The 20,515-nt window shown below is 43.7% G+C and overlaps 1 protein-coding gene across 1 annotated transcript in view; it reads left to right on the plus strand.

Moving 5' to 3' along the window:
• The window catches only part of mmp25a (matrix metallopeptidase 25a), a 37,649-nt gene that overhangs the window by 9,769 nt on the left and 7,365 nt on the right, over positions 1–20,515 (plus strand). Inside the window, exons 4-7 of the mRNA XM_014192270.2 lie at positions 14,876–15,186; positions 15,672–15,851; positions 15,996–16,092; positions 16,219–16,301. Of these exons, the coding sequence (XP_014047745.1) occupies positions 14,876–15,186; positions 15,672–15,851; positions 15,996–16,092; positions 16,219–16,301 (671 nt within the window). The remainder of the gene's footprint in view (positions 1–14,875; positions 15,187–15,671; positions 15,852–15,995; positions 16,093–16,218; positions 16,302–20,515) is intronic.

Consider the following 20,515-nt stretch of genomic DNA (forward strand, 5'->3'; position numbering starts at 1 on the left):
GAATAGATTCATTTTTATAAATAATGTTTCGTTAATGCATTTACAGTGCCTTCAAAAAGTATTTACACCCATTATCTTTTTCCACATTTTGTGTTACAGCCTGAATTTAAAATTGATTAAATTTAGATTTTGTGAAACTGGTCTACACAAAATACCCCATAATGTAAAAGTTGAATTATGTTTTTAGAACTTTTTACAAATGAATACAAAATTTAAAGCTAAAATGTCTTGAGTCAATAAATATTCAATTCCTTTCTTATGGCAAGCCTAAAGAAGATCAGGAGTAAAAATGTGCTTAAAAGGCCACATAATAAGTTGCATGGACTCATTCTGTTTACAATAATAGTGTTTAACATGTTTTTTGAATGTACCTCACGCATAAAATAAGGTCCCTCAGTCAAGCAGTGAATTTCTAACACAGATTCAACCACAAAGACTAGGGAGGTTTTCCAATGCCTCGCAAAGAAGGGCCCCAATTGGTAGGTAGGTAAAAATAAAATAAAAAGCAGACATTGAATATCTCTTTGAGCATTAATTACACTTTGGATGGTGGATCAATACACCCAGTCACTACAAAGATACAGTTGTCCTTCCTACGTAACTCAGGTGCCGAAGAGGAAGGAAACCGTTCAGGGATTTCACCATGAGGCCAATAGTGACTTTAAACCAGTTACAGAATTGAATGGCTGTGATAGGAGAAAACTGATGATAGATCAATAATATTGTAGTTACTCCACAATACTAATCTAAATTACAGAGTGAAAAGAAGGAAGCCTGTACAGAATATAAATATTCCAAAACATGCATCCTGTTTTAAGGCACTAAATAAATGTACTTTATGTCCTGAATAAAAAGTGTTATGTTTGAGGCAAATCCAACACAACACATCACTGAGTACCACTCTTCTTATTTTCAAGAATGGTGGTGGCTGCATCATGTCATGGGTATGCTTATTATCGGCAAGGAATAGGGAGTTTTTATAGGATAAAAATAAATGAAATAGAGTTAAGCACAGGCAAAATCCTAGAGGAAAACCTGGTTCAGTCTGCTTTCCAATAGACACTGGGAGACATTCACCTTTCAGCAGGACAATAACATAAAACACTGGAGTTGCTTACCAAGACGACATTAAATGTTCCTGAGTGGCCTAATTACAGCTTTGACTTAAATCGACTTGAAAGTCTACAGCAAGACTTGAAAATGGCTGTCTAGCTATGATCAACAACCAACTTGACAGAGCTAGAAGCAACTATTTGTCCAATGCCGTTGTAATCTACTGGGAATCCAAAATATCTTTATCAACTTGTTCTTTAATAGTGTAATGTTTTACACAATCGAAAGTCTCTCAGGCTATCACACAATGTTATGCAAATGAGTTGCTGTATGTGAGGATGCTGGAGCATGCTGAGGGAGAGTTTTTGGTGAGGCGATTGTGAGGCGGGTCAGCGCTGGGGTGCACTGTCTGTGTTCATCCAAATAAATTACAACTTGGTTATTTATGAGAAATCAGTGTCCTAGGACTGTTTACGCTAGTCAACAAACTACGTGTGATTTTCGGTGGCTTTACATGCTCGTTACAAATTGGTGGCAACGGTGGGATCAGCACGTGAACTAGCTAACAACTTACAAGCTTGGCTAATTTTAGCTGGTTAGCTGCATTGGAAAATGGAGGGAAAAGTTGAACAACCCGGGAACAGCAATCAACAACCACTGACCGACCAACAGCCGGTGGTGGATCACCCGGGTGCCATGGACAGTCGGATTGACCAGCCGGTGTTCATGTCATAATCTTTCGAGGGGAAAGAAGATGAATGGACTGTTTGGATTGAACAATTTGAGTTAGCAGCGCAAGTGAATGGATGGTGAGCGGTAGATCGTTTGAACTTTCTCATGCTGTTGCTGAGGGGAAATGCGCAGAGATTTTGTAGTACTTTACCTCAGGATACCAAGAATGATTAGAACAGTGTGAAAGTGGCTTTGCAGAGGCACTTTGAGCCACCAGAACATGCTGACTGGAATCATGCATTTTTTCAGGACAGAAAAGGTAAAGTCGTTGAGTGCATTCATGACTTTGGGCATGATTTAAGCAGGCTAGCTTCAAAGGCTTATCCAGATTATAGCACGAGCACACGTAATTCGCTGGCACGAGATCATTTTATTACACACATTGGGTGCAGTGATCTGCGTATGCACCTGCGCAAGGCAGTACCAAAAACATTGGAAGAGGCAGTTAGTATAGCTACAGAGCTTGATCAGATAAAGCAGCTAGAAATGCTGGAAAGTGAAGACACTGCACAATAAAAAGTGAACATGTGTGGGACAAGCAAGGCTACTCTGCCTCCAGTTGGAGACAATGTCAGAGTTCCAAAAGAGATGTTCGAGTCATTGTGTGAGAGCGTTGCACAGTTGCGGACTAAGGTGCAGTATCTGGCAGCGAGGCAGCCACATGAGAGGCAGACATACCAAAAGCAGCAGAGCGTTTCCAGAGTCTTCTACAGTAGCAACGGCAAATGCCACAGGAGGATACAGACCGGACCAGGGAGAGGGAGATCTAGCTTCCCCGGGAGTGACAGAGGACGACCTACGTCGACCAATAGCAGGGCCTGCTGGAAATGTCATTGCACATGAAAAAAACGGTCCTTTCCTTTTCCATGTCAGCGCAGCATCGGATTCAACTACATGCACAGCTGACCAGTCCACAGCGAGAATTACATCAAGTGTGGTGGAGAGTGGGGTTTACCTGGAGTGCAGATTTGCTGACTCCGAGTATGAGGTCATGGTGGACTCGGGGTCCAGGTTTCCATGGTACACGAACAGGTATGGAGAAATGCTACTGGAAATAAGAGTGGTACATTGCAACCATACCACAGCATGGTTAAAGTAGCAAATGGACAGTTTCTCTCAGTCTTGGAGACCTGGTCCACAGTCATGAACATTGAATCTGACCTGGGATTTTGTCATTGCTAGCAACGCAGACCAGTGTGTACTGATAGCGACAGACTTTCTGGTAAAATATGGGGCTGTACTTGACGTGAAAAAAGAAAACGTGTTTTGGGGAAGCAGATTTTCAGTGGAGGGGCAGGGGGAGTGTGTTAAGTGGTGTTGATGAATGACACGATTATCCCTTCTATAAGTGAAATGTTTATAACTAGTGAAGTTGAGGGTACAGTAAACAATGACAAAACTGAGGGTCTTCTTGAGTCCTGCGTTAAAGTCACTGATACAAGTAACCTGTTGGTAGTGTCGTGGAAATTCTACACTTAAATTAATAATTATTTATTATCAGCGCGCTGGAGATGTTCCAACCAACTCAATGCACCAAGTACACATGTCGATCAGGAGCTCTCCTGGGGCAGTCTCGTTAGTTATCTTATATAGATTGCAGCCAGCTAACTGAGGTGCAGCTGAGAGCTGTAAAGGAAATGGTGGGGAGGTATGTGGGAATGTTTAGCACTGGTGATTTTGACTTGGGCTGCACTAAACTAGTCCAGCATAGGATTGACACAGGGGACACCAGGCCTATCAAACAAGCATTGAGGCGGGTGCTTGTTCATCTGCAAGCAGAGTTTGACAAGTATTTGCAGGATATGTTAGAAAGGGGAATAGTTAACCCATCCAGCAGTCCATAGGCAGCACCAGTGGTGTTAGTAAGAAAGAAGGACGGCTCAATCAGGTTCTGTGCGGATTACAGAAGGTTAAATGAGAACACTGTAAAATATGCTTATCTATTTCCTAGGATCGATGAGACCTTGGACTTGCTTGCCGCTGCTCAGTGGTTTCCCACTTTAGACTTTGCCAGTGGTTACTGGCAAGTCGAGATGCACCCCGAGGATCGTTGCAAAACTGCTTTTATGACAATGAGAGGACTTTTCGAGTTCCAGATAATGGGGTTTGGGTTGACAAATGCTCCAAGCAGGTTCCAGGGTCTCATGGACCTGGTTTTGGCTGATTTACAGTGGACAACATGTTTGGTGTACTTAGACAACATCATAGTGTTTGGTCGTACATTCCAAGAGCATGTGAAGTGTTTAGACAAGGTTTGGAGCATGCATGACTTAAGGTGAAGCCATCTAAGTGCCATTTGTTCAGGTCACAGGTGAGCTACCTAGGACACATCATCTCGGCTGAGGGAGTGTCGACTGACCCCATGAAAACAGAGACAGAAGCTTTTTATGCCTGGCGTCATACTACAGGAGGTTCATACCAGATTTTGCAGCTATGGCGGAGCCTTTGTACAGATTGACAGATAAGGGGAAAATGTTTGAGTGTAACGCAGCATATGAAGTTGCCTTTAACAAATTAAATTCCAAGTTTACCACATCCCCATACTTGCTTTCCCTGACCCAAATCTAGATTTCATAATGGATACTGATGCATGTGACGCAGGCATAGGGGCAGTCCTCTCCTAGAAACAAGAGGGTTGATAGAAAGAGTAGTAGCATATGCCAGTCGGTCACTGTCAAAACAGGAAAGGAAGTATTCACCTACCAAGAAGGAGCTTCTTGCTGTGGTAGTGTTTCTTAAACATTTCAGACAGTTTTTGCTGGCGAGGAAATTTATAATGAGAAATGATCACAGCTCACTGAGGTGGCTGAGTAACTTCAAACAACCTGAGGGACAGTTGGCTAGATGGTTAGAGAAACTGGATCAGTTTGACAATGATATTGTCCACAGGCCAGAGAGACTGCACAGTAATGCAGATGGTGTGTCACACAACACACACAGACAGAGTGTAGACACAGCCGACTCACAGGAGGCCACTGTCAATCTGAGAGGCATCGTAAACAATCCTCAGGGTGTCACTATTGAGCCTGTAGGTTGGAACTCAAACAAGCCAGGCAGTCCCCACAAATGCAGCTTTCCTTTTGGATGCACAGGATAGAGACCCAGTGGTCTCCCAGTTAAAAACATGGAAAAACAGGGTAGAGCAGAGCTCCCTGTGGAGTTGCAATCGGAGCCAAAGTTCAGGCCTTTCAAACAACTGTGGGGGACATTACATGTGAAGAATGGGGTGTTATGCCTTGAGAGTCAAAACTATGAGACAGATGACAACATCTGGAGATGGGTTGTACCTAGGGCTGTTGCGGTCACGAAATTTCGTTAGCTGATGATTGTCAAGCAAATAACTGTCAGTCTCACCCTAAATTGACCTTTAATTAACATTAACACATTCAGCATCTCCTGGCTTCCACACATAGCCTATAAGCTACTGATGCAGACCTTTGGAACATCTACATTTTAAAAGTCTAATTAATCCATGTAATATAGCCTACACCTTCACAATAAATTCCATTATTTCTGAAGAAAAGAATTGCATACTTTGAGTTGTCCTTAATGTTAGGTCCTGATGTGGTTATGCCAAACAGCTGTGGGCTACACTAGTTAATTTAGCAGACAAGATTTGCTTAGAATTCAGGTGGCATTCTTTTATATTATTTTATAGTATGAAGAAAACAATTGAACAAATATTTTCTCCAAACGATTTGAGAGAGTGCGCACATACGGCTATTCTGTATTGAGCGGTTAACAAAGAAATAGGTTGTCACATGAGATGACGCTGGAGAGACGAAGCAGGTACGGGGAGTAAAACATTTAATAAAGACGGACATGGAACGAGTCAGGAACAGTGTCAGCAAACTAATACTAAAGACAAAAAAACAATACAATGCAGCAGCAGGGAACAGAGCTGGGGAACTGACAAATATAGGGGAGGAAATTAACAGGTGATAAGTGAGTCCAGGTGAGTCCAATAACGCTGATGCGCGTGACGAGGGAAGGCAGGTGTGCATGATGGATGGCAGGAGTGTGTGATGCAGGGCCCTCAAGCACCAGGGGGAGGGCAGAGAGGGAGCATTTTTTTTACATTTTACATTTTAGTCATTTAGCAGACACTCTTATCCAGAGCGACTTACAGTAGTGAATGCATACATTTCATTTTTTATTAAAAAAATTAAAAATCGTACTGGTCCCCCGTGGGAATCGAACCCACAACCCTGGTGGTGCAAACACCATGCTCTACCAACTGAGTCACACGAGAGCAGACGTGACATAGGGCGGGAGCAGACGTGACATACACCTAATATTCTTAATTTAGAGTTATTAATGTAACTTTAGTTGTTCTACAAACGTTGGGCTTTATGTTTTGATTTTTAAGACATTGTAAGGCTGAATGATGAGACTAATGATGATTTGAAAAAAGTCGTTTGAAAGGCATGAGCTCTGCTTTGTTTTTTTGCGCAGGATGTATTCACTCCAATAGTCTCTCATTCACAATTTGACAAGCACTTGATAATGCCTCAAATTTCACAGCGGCATCCCCTTTGTCGTAATACACCCTATAAAAAATCCATGCCTTTTGAGGCCTGGAGTGATGCGTTGTGCCCTTCTCCCTGAGTGCTGCGCAATCCAAAGTGCCTCTCACTCACATGGCTCTCCGTCAGGTCTTTCTCACAGGCTACAAGTGGGGACACAACTGTGCACGTCCTTATCCAATTCCGAGGTGCATATTGAAGATATTGGAAGAACTGTCTATCATTTACTTATCGTCAGCCAACAAGATGAGTAGGGCTAACGCACAGCAAAAGCACTAGCCTACTGTCCCCCATAGTACAAAAGTTGACCTATTCTGTGCGATAAATAACTATTCCAAACATAGTCTGGGACAGGTGTGGGGTGCAATAGATCCCAAATTAATACAGCCACTAGCATTAAAAAAAATGTGGTTGACGCAATAGATCAGAACTTTTAGCTTAAAATGTTGATAAACTATTTCTTCACATTATAAGCGCCGTAGGCAATAAGCGTGAATGTTCCATTAGCGAGAAAACACCATTATCAAAAGTGACCTCAAATGCGATTATGCACATAATGCTTTCATTATAAAAGGTGCATTTTATGGTGAAAATGATCTTTCCCAAACTTGAAACTCATGCCCTGCTATGTAAGCCAGTTAGGCTCTAAACCCCTTGTAAAGCGGATTAATTCTAAGAAGTTATTTGGCCACAAATAGGCCTATGGGCTAGGCTACATGAGGTGTGCGAATATGAATCGAAAAAGTTTAGGAAAAAAAGCAGTTTCTTATGCTGGGCATCATTCACAAGTGATAATATATAATTCACATATAACAACACAGGGCGAGACCCAGATGCAGACACAGGAGGCAGATGGTCAGAGTCTCTGATATTTATTAGAATACAAGGGGCAGGCAGGTCGAGGACAGACAGAAGTTCATTAACCAGGTCAGAGTCCAAATGGTGGCAGGCAGGCTCAAGGTCAGGGCAGGCTGAAGGGTCAGGCAGGCGGGCTCAGTGTCAGGGCAGGCAGAACAGGTCGGAACCGGGAGGGCTAAAAACAGAGAAAAACACGCTGGTAGGCTTGACAAGACAAGACGAACTGGCAACAGACAAACAGAGAACACAGGTATAAATACATTGGGCATAATGGGGAAGATGGGCAACAACTGGAGGGGGTGAAGACAAGCACAAAGTCAGGTGAAACAGATCAGGGTGGAGTGGAGACAAGCACAAAGACAGGTGAAACAGATCAGGGTGGAGTGGAGACAAGCCCAATAGTCACTCACCTGCAAAAGGCCCAACAGACTATTCTTGATTTAATCTTTACATATACTAAATAATATATGTGTGAAATTTGTTTTGCTTTAGAATGGACCATTATCACGCACCTGTCTCGAAACGGGCAGCGGGAAAAATATGCACTTAAATAGCGAATGGCATTTTTTATGACATCACAAAATAACAACCAAAATGACATTAGTGTGCTTTAGTTCACCTCTGACCATTCCCCACGTTCTATGTTTGAAATATTGTTCCAATATTCGCTTTAGAACGTGTTAGAGGTTCGGCGGGAAAATTCTGTTGAAACAAAGGCACATTCCTTTGGAGAGTGAGACCTGAATCTTCTACCTTGATTTACAACAGGGTGTGAGTTTAACCCCCATCAGTTTCCTCCTCCCCCTTCTGCGGGTGAGAGGGCGTGTGGTTGAAGTCATTCATTGCAAAACTGATCTGACCTATTTGGATCTTCACAGGACAGTCATGACAAGATAAACAATGTGCTTAATATTAGGAAAGTTGAGAAAAAAATATAGTAGGCCTAGTCTATAGAAAGCTGATGGGATCCTCCTTTTTTTATTAGGGGCCATCACTCTGTTTTCTCACGCGACTGCATAGCCTATAGAAATATTGCACAACGTGAGCTCATTGGCTCTCATTAAGTGTTTGATTCGATTTTTGAATACATTTGCATTGATGTCAGAGTGATTAGAGGGACAATAGAGTGCTGAGTACCAGGCAGTTAGCAAGTTTGATCAGCTACTAATCACCATCAGCAGCATCAGAGCTTGGAGAAGCCTAATTACCGGAATTTGACTGCCTTCATGACTCGTGACCGCCGGTGTGGCGATAATACGGTCACCGCAACAGCCCTAGTTGTACCAGATGAGCTCGTACATGAGATACTTATCTTCCATCTGGCCACTCTACTATAATGGCTTGATTGGTGGAGTGCTGCAGAGATGGTTGTTCTTCTGGAAGGTTCTCCCATCTCCACAGAGGAATGCTGGAGCTCTGTCAGAGTGACCATTGGGTTCTTGGTCACCTCCCTGACCAAGACCCTTCTCCCCCAATTGCTCAGTTTGGCCCGGGCGGCCAGCTCTAGGAAGAGTCTTAGTGGTTCCAAACTTATTCCATTTAAGGATGATGGAGGCCACTGTGTTCTTGGGGACCTTCACTGCTGCAAAAAAATGTTGGTACCCTTCCCCAGATCACAATCCTGTCTCAGAGCTCTATGGACAATTCCTTCGACCTCATGGCTTGGTTTTTGTTCTGACACCCTCTGTCAACTTGGGACCTTTATATAGACAGGTGTTTGCCTTTCCAAATCATGTCCAATCTATTTAATTTACCACAGGTGAAGATTGATCAATGGAAACAGGATGCACCTGAGCTCAATTTCAAGTCTCATAGCAAAGGGTCTGAAAACGTATGTAAATAAGCCATTTCCTTTTTATGAATTTGCGAACATTTATTAAAACCTGTTTTTGCTTTGTCATTACGGGCTATTGTGTGTAGATTGATGAGGAAAAGTTTATATTTTATCCATTGTAGAAAAAGGCTGTAAAAGTAACAAAATGTGGAAAAAGTGATGGGGTCTGAGTACTTTCTGAATGCACAGTAGGTTACCTTTCACCTTTCAGCCCCTTCTATCTTTCAGAGGATTATGGAAAATCTGATGAAGGATCTTGATTGGATGGAATGAAAAGGAGCACCCTAGGAACCTACAAAAGGTCCTGCAACGTCTTCAGGAGAACGGACTCCAAGTGAAAAGTCCAAATGTAAAAAAAAGTCAAAATGTATCTAGGTTATGTGTTGGATAACAGAGGAATCCACCCATCCACAGAGAAAATCAAAGCTATCCAGGGGGCACCTGGCAGTACAAACGTGAAGGAGCTGAAGGCCTTTCTAGGTCTTGTTAACTACTATTGACGTCTTGTGCCAAAGCAGAGCACAGTTCTAGCGCCACTGTATAGGTTGCTGAAAGACCAAGTGACTTGGCGTTGGAAACAACCGGAACAGGATACCTTCAACAAATGAAAAGAACTGTTAACGAATTACATTGAACCAACATGGAATAGACATTGAATTGACATCTGTGCCTCGTGAGTACCTCTTTCTTTGGCTTGTGACACATTGTACGGTATTGAAGCCATCATGCAGCACATTATGCCAAATAGAGATGCCCCAGTTGAGAAGAAATACTCAGATTGAAAAGGAAGCCTTGGGACTAATCTATGGAGTAAAAAAGTTCCATCAGTATCTGTGGGGGAGACAATTTAACTTATTGACTGATCACAAACCCTTACTTACCTTGTTTGGGGAGCACAAGAGCCTCTCTACGATTGCATGCAGTGGTAGGCCCACATTTTGTTAGCGTGTGACTACTACCTGAGACCAGTGATGCCGGAATTGTATCAGCTCACATCCACACACTGCTAACAGAGAACTTTGAGGAAGCACCGCTGAACGCTACACAAATAGCCAGAGCAACACACATGGAGAGTGAGCTCTCAAAAGTCTACAAATATATCATGGAGGGTTGGCTTGAACAGGTTGACGAAAACTTGAAATTAGACACACGGAGGAATGAGCTGTCTGTTGAACGAGGGTGTTTCTTATGGGGCAATACACACAGGACACCAGGATATTGTAAAAACGAAAGCACTTGCTCGCAAATACTTTATGTCTGGTGGCCAAAACTATACGGAGAAGTGGAGCCGATCTGCAAGGAGTGTGAAACCCCATGACAGGTCTCGTTGCATCCATGGGAGTTCCATGGTGAGTGTTAAATGTTTACACAGACTGTGCAAGCCCATGTTTATGATAGTGGTTGACGCACACTCTAAACAGTTAGAAGTGTTCAGAATGTCACAAATCACTTCACGTGCTACCATAACCAGACTGAGAAGTTGTTCTCATCATTCGTAACGGACAATGCGAAAACTTTCATGTCAAACTAATTCCAGACGTTTGTGAGGTAGAACGGAATCCTGCACTCCACCAGCACGCATGGACACCCAACTTCAAGAAGGCTGGCAGAGAGGTATGTTCAGACATGGTCATGGTTAGAGCATTGGTCATGGTTAGAGCATTGGTCATGGTTAGAGCATTGGTCATGGTTAGAGCATTGGGCCAGCAACCTTTCAGTTACTGGCCCAATGCTCTAACCATGACCAACGAACAGTGGAAAGGTCATTTGGAGTTGATGATGCTGTGTACTTGCGAAATACAACGGGAGGAGGACCGAGATGGATACCTGAGTTTGTCACACAACAGACAGGTCCAGTATCTTACAAAGTGATAGGCAGAGACACTGACAGTCCACATATGACACGTGGATCAGTTGAGAGCATGAGTTGCTACTGAAACACCATCTCAGGTGGTAACTGACTCTTTGACAGACACAACTGACACTGTACAGGTGAGACAAGAACATTTGATCGCAGACACACAGAGCCTGCGTTGCCCTTAAAGACTTTTACACACACGCATTCACACTGATGAGGTTGAAAAAAAGAGAAAGAATTGTTATGATGTGAAAAGATGTATCGACAAAGGTTGTAAGAAAAAGAAACACATATGATGTCAAACTGTTCATTGAAATGTTGAGTGTTTAAAAGATACATGCTCTTTTAGTTGTTTACAGTACAAGCATTTTTTTAACCTTCATTTAACTAGGCAAGTCAGTTAAGAAAAAAATCTTATTTTCAACGATGGCCTAGTTACAGTGGGTTCACTGCCTTGTTCAGGGGTAGAACGACAGATCTTTACCTTGTCAGCTCGGGGATTCGACCTTGCAACCTTACTAGTCCAAAGCTTTAACCACTAGGCTACCTGTCCCCCATTTAATAGGGATCATTTGTTACTGTTTCTCAGACTAAAAGGGGTAGATGATGTAGTGTATTAATTAGCCTATAACAACTACATGGTTCAATTATGGTATTACATTATAGGGTTAATAGTAATATTGGTACACACAGGTTGCCGTACCATAGTCAAGGTCAAAGTGCATTATGAGAATGCACATGTCAATTCATTCTGTTATTAAACTTGATGCTAAACAGCATGGCTGCATCTTGCCTCGTTAATATACCACAGATAGTTTACCAGTTACTGGAATCTTGTTTTTCAAAACTGCCGGCAGCTTGTTGCCAAAACATTGACAACAAATACATACTGACATAGTAAAATAAATAAAAGTGTGAAAAAATTATTAAAAAATGATTATTTCATTCTGATGATTGCCGGAGAACAAGGCTGATGTTTTACGTATTCCTAACCAATCGTTTTTTTTTTTCCTTTGCGTTGTTTGTAACTTATTTTTTAACTTATTTTGTACATAATGTTGCCGCTACCGTCTCTTATGACCGAAAAGATCTTCTGGACATCAGGACTGCGATTACTCACCACGGACTGGCAGAATCCTTTTTTTCCTTTAACGAGCCCGACGTGAATGATATACTACTTCCCCGGGAACAGGCCCAGTTCCCCCTCATTTGCGTGAAGAGAAGGCGGAGAAAAAGGGGCCAAAGTGCGGGCTGCCTTCTGAGAATTCGTAGGCGATCGAATAAACCCCTACTTCCTTCCATTCTGCTAGCAAATGTGCAGTCTTTGGAAAATAAAATCGATGACCTATGCGGAAGATTAAACTACCGGGACATTCAAAACTGTAATATCTTATGCTTCACGGAGTCGTGGCTGAGCGACAACATTATCAACATACAGTTGGCTGGTTATACGCTGTATCGACAGAACAACAGTGTCTGGTAAGACAAGGGGCGTCGGATTATGTATTTTTGTAAATAACAGCTGGTGCAATATATCTAAGTAAGTCTCGAGGTTTTGCTCGCCTGAGGTAGTATCTCATGATAAGCTGTAGACCACACTATCTACCTAGAGTTTTCATCTGTATTTTTCGTAGCTGTCTACATACTACCACAGACCAATGCTGGCACTGAATGAGCTGTACTCCGCCATAAGCAAACAGGAAAACGCTCAACCAGAGGCAGCACTCCTAGTAGCCGGGGACTTAATGCAGGGAAACTTAAATCAGTCTTACCAAATTTCTATCAGCATGTTAAATAAGCAACCAGAGGGAAAAAACATTGGACCACCTTTACTCCACACATGGAGACGTATACAAAGCTCTCCCTCACCCACCATTTGGTAAATCTGACCATAATTCTATCCTCCTGATTCCTGCTTACAAGCAAAAATGTAAGAAGGAAGCACCACTGACTCGATCAATAAAAATGTGGTCAGATGAAGCAGATGCTAAGCTACAGGACTGTTTTGCTAGCACAGACTGGAATATGTTTCGGGATTCCTCCGATGGCATTGAGGAGTGCACCACATCAGTCACTGGCTTCATCAATAAGTGCATCGATGACATCGTCCCCACAGTGACCGTACATACAGGTACATACCCCAACCAGAAGCCATGGATTACAGGCAACATCCGCATTGAGCTAAAGGCTAGAGCTACTGCTTTCAAGGAGCGGGACTCTAACCCGGAAGCCTATAAGAAATCCCACTATGCCCTCCAACGAACCATCAAACAGGCAAAGCGTCAATACAGGACTAAGATCGAATCGTACTACACCGGCTCTGATGCTTGTCGGATGTGACAGGGCCTGCAAACCATTACAGACTAGAAAGGGAAGCACAGCCGAGAGCTGCCCAGTGACACGAGCCAACCAGATGAGCTAAACTACTTATATGCTCGCTTCTAGGCAAATAACACTGAAACATGCATGAGAGCACCAGCTGTTCCAGAGACTGTGTGATCACGCTCTCCGCAGCCGATGTAAGACCTTTAAAAAGGTCAACATTCACAAGGCCGCAGGGCCAGACGGATTACCATGACGTGTACTGCGAAGTGTCTTCACAGACATTTTCAACCTCTCCCTGTCCGAGTCTGTAATACCAACATGTTTTAAGGAGACCACTATAGTCCCTGTGCCCAAGAACACTAAGGTAACCTGCCTAAATGACTACTGACCCGTAGCACTCACGTCTGTAGCCATGACGTGCTTTGAAAGGCTGGTCATGGCTCACATCAAAACCATTATCCCAGAAACTCTAGACCCACTCCAATTTGCATACCGCCCCAACAGATCCACAGATGATGCAATCTCTATTGCACTCTACACTGCCTTTTCCCACCTGGATAAAAGGAACACCTATGTGAGAATGCTATTCATTGATTACAGCTCAGCGTTCAACAACATAGTGCCCTCAAAGCTCATCAATAACTAAGGACCCTGAGACTAAACAACTCCCTCTGCAACTGGATCCTGGACTTCCTGACGGGCCGCCCCCAGGTGGTAAGGGTAGGTAACAACACAGGGGCCCCTCAGGGGTGCGTTCTCAGTCCAACTCCAACACCATCATTAAGATTGCCGATGACACAACAGTGGTAGGCCTGATCACCGACAAAAGACGAGACAGCCTATAGGGAGGAGGTCAGAAACCTGGCTGTGTGTTGCCAGGACAACAACCTCTCCCTCAACATGATCAAGACAAAGGAGATGATTGTGGACTACAGGGAAAATGGGACCGAGCACATCCCCATTCTCATCGACAGAGGTGTAGTGGAGCAGGTTGAGAGCTTCAAGTTCCACCAACAAACTAACATGGCCCAAGCACACCAAGACAGTTGTGAAGAGGGCACGACAAAACCTCAAAGGTTCTACATCTTTACCATCGAGAACATCCTGACTGGTTGCATCACTGCCTGGTATAGCAACTGCTCAGCCTCTGACCGCAAGGCACTACCCCCCCCCCCGCTTTTACACCGCTGCTACTCTCTGTTGTTTTCATCTGTTGCTTTCAGTCACTTTAATAACTCCACCTACTTGTACATATTACCTCAACTAACCGGTGCCCCCGAACATTGACTCTATACAGGTACCACCCTGTGTATAGTTTCGCTATTGTTATTTTACTGGTGCTTTTTAATTACTTGTTACTTTTATTTATTGTTCTTACTCGTATTTTTTTTAAACTGCATTAATGGTTAGGGGCTCGTAAGTAAGCATTTCACTGTTGTATTCGGCGCATGTGACTAACACAATTTGATTTGAATCCCTCATATTACACACCAATGGTATTCACTAAGTTGATGGTTCATATTCTGAAGTGCCCTAATGGGCCACTAGATGTCTTGTGATAGATTACATAAAATCCTTGAAAGATAATTATGGTAGTTTACAGGTAAACCTAGAAAGTTTCCAGTAATATACCCTCCCTTTGCAACCCAAATCTCCTCTCATGCCCTCCCTCATCCTCCCCCACTCCAGTGTGCTCAGCTACCCCTCCCCCTCCCTGTCCCCCTCCCTCCACCCCGAACTGGTGGACCTCATCCTCACCTACGCCCTCCGTGTGTGGAGCAACCCCACCCCCCTCAACTTCCAACTTCTTCGCCCCTCCCGGAACCACCCCAACCAAGAGGGGGACTTCAGGGTGTCCTTCCCCAGCTCCTACCATGAGGACGGGTACCCCTTCGATGGCAGAGGTGGCACCCTGGCTCACGCGTTCTTCCCCGGGACGGCAGACATGGCGGGGGACACCCACTTTGACAATGGGGAGAGCTGGAGTTACGGGTATGGAGGTGAGTGAGAGGCTTAGGGCGTAACACACATAAACAGTGTGTACTTCTGTGAACAACATAATGAGATTTTATCTTTCCCTATCTATCCATCCATCTCCTTTCCTCCCTACATCTCTTACTCTCTCTCCCTTTCTCTCCCCTCCCTCCATTTCTCTCTTCATCTTTGGCTCCCCCAACCACTGTCTCCCTTTTTTTCCCCTTCCTCCATTTCTGTCATTTTCCCTCTATCGCCAAATAGCCTATACTTACAGTATATGTATCATCTCTGTACTGGTATCCCTTGTAAGTTATTGTTACAATTTATTTTTTTATTCTTTGTGTTATTATTTTTCTATCATTTCAATTATTTTCTCTTTGCATTGTTGGGAAGGGCCGTAAGTAAACATTTCACTGTTAGCCTAAACCTGTTGTTTACGAAGCATGTGACAAATACAATTTGATTTGAGATCTATTGTCTCTTTTTCTCTCCTCTCCATCTCTCTCAGATGACGTTGGCACCACTGATCTCTTCACGGTAGCAGTGCATGAGTTTGGCCACGCCCTGGGCCTCTCACATACCTCTTCCAATCCCTCCATCATGAGGCCATACTACCAGGGGACTGTGGGGGACATCCAGAGCTACACACTACCTACAGATGACAGGCTGGGAATACAGGCTATATACGGTACACACCATAACAATCACACACAGTGCACACACACATTTGAAGTCTTTGTTTAGGTCCTCAACAAAGGGAAATGTTATAAAGACCCATATCCAGAGACACAGGAACACAAATGCTCAAAAATACTGAAATGGTATTTCATAGGAAAGAGAAGAACGTCTGCCACGCATCCCACTCCGGCCCCCACCACTCCCAAGCTACCTTTCCTGCCCAGTCCTCCATCCCCAAGACTAACACCACAGTGAGTGTATAACTAGGCAAATACTGCAAATACTACAACTTGTTATAGTTAAGATACTATATGACAATATCATGAAAATATCATAAAGATACAGTACCCTCTCTCTACCGCCCCTTACAAACACAGCCCAGACCCTGCTCTGCCAGATCGCTGTGAGGGGAAATATGATGCCATTGCCAACATCAGAGGAGAAGTCTTCTTCTTCAAGGGTAAGAAGAACAACCATTTTTCATGTTAACTATAGAAAAGTGTACGGGCTTGGGACTGTCAGTGTCTGTGTGGTGCCATTTCTCAAAATTTCCCCCCACGTGGTCCAGCCCCCTTGCAATTTGAGTTCCAGCCGATGACCTTCAGTCCCTCACCATTTGAGTGACAGCTAGTAAAAGGAGAGAGAGAAATAATTTGAGTGATAGCTAGCAAGATGCACACACAGCAGAGAGAGAGAAAGACACAGGAACATTTCCTCTTGTGTGCTACCTATATCCTCCCACTAGAATCCACATACTTTAATGAGGACAGCTTCTCTATCTTGGAGGGGGAAATCAATAATTTCCAAGCCCAGGGACATGCACTAGTCTGTGGCGTCCTAAATTCCAGAACTGGAAAGGAACCTGACACCCTCAGCACACAGGGGGACAAACACCTATCTGGAGGAGACAGCATTCCCTCCCCTGTATGCCCCCCTAGGCACAATTACGACAACATAACCAACAAAAACTCCTGTAGCTCTGTCGCACGCTGGGTATGTACATAGTCAATGGTAGGCTTCGAGGGGACTCCTATGGTAGGTACACTTATAGCTTATGTCTTGGCAGTAGTACTGTAGACTACTTTATCACTGACCTCAACCTAGTCTCTCAGAGCGTTCACAGTCAGCCCACTGACAACCCTATCAGATCACAGCAAAATCACAGTCTACTTGAACAGGGCAATACTCAATCATGAGGCATCAAAGCCAAAGGAACTAAATAATTTTAAGAAATGTTATAGATGGAAGGAAAGTAGTGTGGAAACCTACCGAAAAACAAATAGGCAACAACAAATTCAATCCCTTTTAGACAACTTCCTGGACAAAACGTCCCACTGTAATAGTGAAGGTGTAAAGTATATTTGACCTCTCAGCTTCCCTATCAAATCTAAAAATGTCAAACAGAAAACCGAAGAAAATGAACAATGACAAATGGTTTGATGAAGAATGCAAAAACCTAAGAAAGAAATTGAGAAACCTGTCCAACCAAAAACATAGAGACCCAGAAATCCTGAGCCTATGCCTTCACTATGGTAAATAGTGAAAAAACAATACAGAAATACACTACAGAAAAAGAACAAACAGCATGTCAGAAAGCAGCTCAATGTAATTGAAAAATCCATAGTCTAACCACTTGTGGGAAAATTGGAAAACACTAAACAAACAACAATGCGAAGAGTTATCTACCCAAAACAGATAGATAACTTCTCCAATCTTTTTGGTCGTATAACAAAGAACAAACAGCAAAAACATATACATGATCAAATACAAATCTTAGAATCAACTATTAAAGACTACCAGAACCCACTGGATTCTCCAATTACATTGAATGAACTACAGGACAAAATATGGTATCCTCAATGAAATTATAATATATACAGACCACAAACTCCAATTGGCTATACTTAAACTCTTTAACATCATCATTGGCTCTGGCATCTTCCCCAATATTTGGAACCAAGGACTGATCACCCCAATCCACAAAAGTGGAGACAAATTTGACCCCAATAACTACCATGGGATATGCAACCTTGGGAAGAAAAATGCATTATCATTAACAGCAGACTCGTACATTTCCTCTGTGAAAAAAATGTACTGAGCAAATGTCAAATTGGCTTTTTGCCAAATTACTGTACGCCAAACGGCACCCTAATTGACAAAGAAACAAACCAAAACAAAGGCAAAGTCTTCTCATGCTTTGCTGATTTCAAAAAGGCATTTGACTCAATATGGCATGAGGGTCTGCTATATTTTTTTATTTTACCTTTATCTTTTTAATATAAATTGATGGAAAGTGGTGTTGGGGGAAAAACATACGACATTATAAAATCCATGTACACAAAATGCGAAATGCTTGTGTTTCTAGTTCTGACCATGCAGTAATATCTAACAAGTAATCTAACAATTTCACGACAACTACCTTATACACACAAGTGTAAAGGAATGAATAACAATATGTACATAAAGATATATGAATGAGCGATGGCCGAGCAGCATAGACAAGATGCAGTAGATGGTATAGAGTACAGTATGTACATATGAGATGAGTAATGTAAGTTATGTAAACATTATATAAAGTGGCATTGTTTAAAGTGGCTAGTGATACATTTATTGCATAAATTTTTCATTATTAAAGTGGCTAGAGATGAGTCAGTATGTTGGCAGCAGCCACTCAATGTTAGTGATGGCTGTTTAACAGTCTGATGGCCTTGAGATAGAAGCTGTCTTTCAGTCTCTCGGTCCCCGCTTTGATGCACCTGTACTGACCTCGCCTTCTGGATGATAGCGGGTGAACAGGCAGTGGCTCGGGTGGTTGTTGTCCTTGATGATCTTTTTGGCCTTCCTGTGACATCGGGTGGTGTAGGTGTCCTGGAGGGCAGGTAGTTTTCCCCCGGTGATGCGTTGTGCAGACCTCACTACCCTCTGGAGAGCCTTACGGTTGCGGGCAGAGCAGTTGCCGTACCAGGCGGTGATACAGCCCGACAAGATGCTCTTGATTGTGCATCTGTAAAAGTTTGCGAGTGTTTTTGGTGACAAGCCGAATTTCTTTAGCCTCCTGAGGTTGAAGAGGCGCTGCGCCTTCTTCACCACACTGTCTTCTTCTCCACTACTGTCCCGTCGATGTGGATAGGGGGCTGCTCCCTCTGCTGTTTCCTGAAGTCCACGATCATCTCCTTTGTTTTGTTGACATTGAGTGTGAGATATTTTCTTGACACCACACTCCGAGGTCCCTCACCTCCTCCCTGTAGGCCGTCTCGTCATTGTTGGTAATCAAGCCTACCACTGTAGTGTCGTCTGCAAACTTGATGATTGAGTTGGAGGCGTGCATGGCCACGCAGTAATGGGTGAACAGGGAGTACAGGAGAGGGCTGAGAACACACCCTTGTGGGGCCCCAGTGTTGAGGATCAGTGGGGTGGAGATGTTGTTTCCTACCCTCACCACCTGGAGGCGGCCCGTCAGGAAGACCAGGACCCAGTTGCACAGGGCGGGGTCAAGACCCAGGGTCTCGAGCTTAATGACGAGTTTGGAGGGTACTATGGTGTTAAATGCTGAGCTGTAGTCGATGAACAGCATTCTTACATCGGTATTCCTCTTGTCCAGATGGGTTAGGGCAGTGTGATTGCAATTGCGTCGTCTGTGGACCTATTGGGGCAGTAAGCAAATTGGAGTGGGTCTAGGGTGTCAGGTAGGGTGGAGGTGATATGGTCCTTGACCAGTCTCTGAAAGCACTTCATGATGAGTGAGTGATACGGGGCGATACGGGGTAAGTGAGTGCTACGGGGCGATAGTCATTTAGCTCAGTTACCTTAGCTTTCTTGGGAACAGGAACAATGGTGGCCCTCTTGAAGCATGTGGGAACAGCAGACTGGGATAAGGATTGATTGAATATGTCCGTAAACACACCAGCCAGCTGGTCTGCGCATGCTCTGAGGACGCGGCTGGGGATGCCGTCTGGGCTGGCTGCCTTGTGAGGGTTAACACGTTTAAATGTTTTACTCACGTTAGCTGCAGTGAAGGAGAGCCCGCAGGTTTTGGTAGCGGGCAAGTTGTTTAGTTTGTCTGGGAGCAAGACATCGTGGTCCGCAACGGGGCTGGTTTTCCTTTTGTAGTCCGTGATTGACTGTAGACCCTGCCACATACCTCTCGTGTCTGAGCTATTGAATTGCGACTCTACTTTGTCTCTATACTGATGCTTAGCTTGTTTGATTGCCTTGCGGAGGGAATAGCTAGACTGTTTGTATTCGGTCATGTTTCCGGTCACCTTGCCCTGATTAAAAGCAGTGGTTCGCGCTTTCAGTTTTGCGCGAATGCTGCCATCAATCCACAGTTTCTAGTTGGGGAAGGTTTTAATAGACGCCGTGGGTACAACATCACCGATGCACTTGCTAATAAACTCGCTCACCAAATCAGCGTTATTCATCAATGTTATTGTCCGACGCTATGCGGAACATATCCCAGTCCACGTGATCGAAGCAATCTTGAAGCGTGGAATCCGATTGGTCGGACCAGCGTTGAACAGACCTGAGCACGGGCGCTTTCTGTTTTAGTTTCTGTCTATAGGCTGGGAGCAACAAAATGGAGTCGTGGTCAGATTTTCTGAAAGTAGGGCGGGGGAGGGCTTTGTATGCGTCGCGGAAGTTAGAATAACAATGATCCAGGGTTTTGCCAGCCCG

Source organism: Salmo salar, chromosome ssa03 (genome assembly GCF_905237065.1).
Source record: "Salmo salar chromosome ssa03, Ssal_v3.1, whole genome shotgun sequence".
Lineage (NCBI taxonomy): Eukaryota > Metazoa > Chordata > Actinopteri > Salmoniformes > Salmonidae > Salmo > Salmo salar.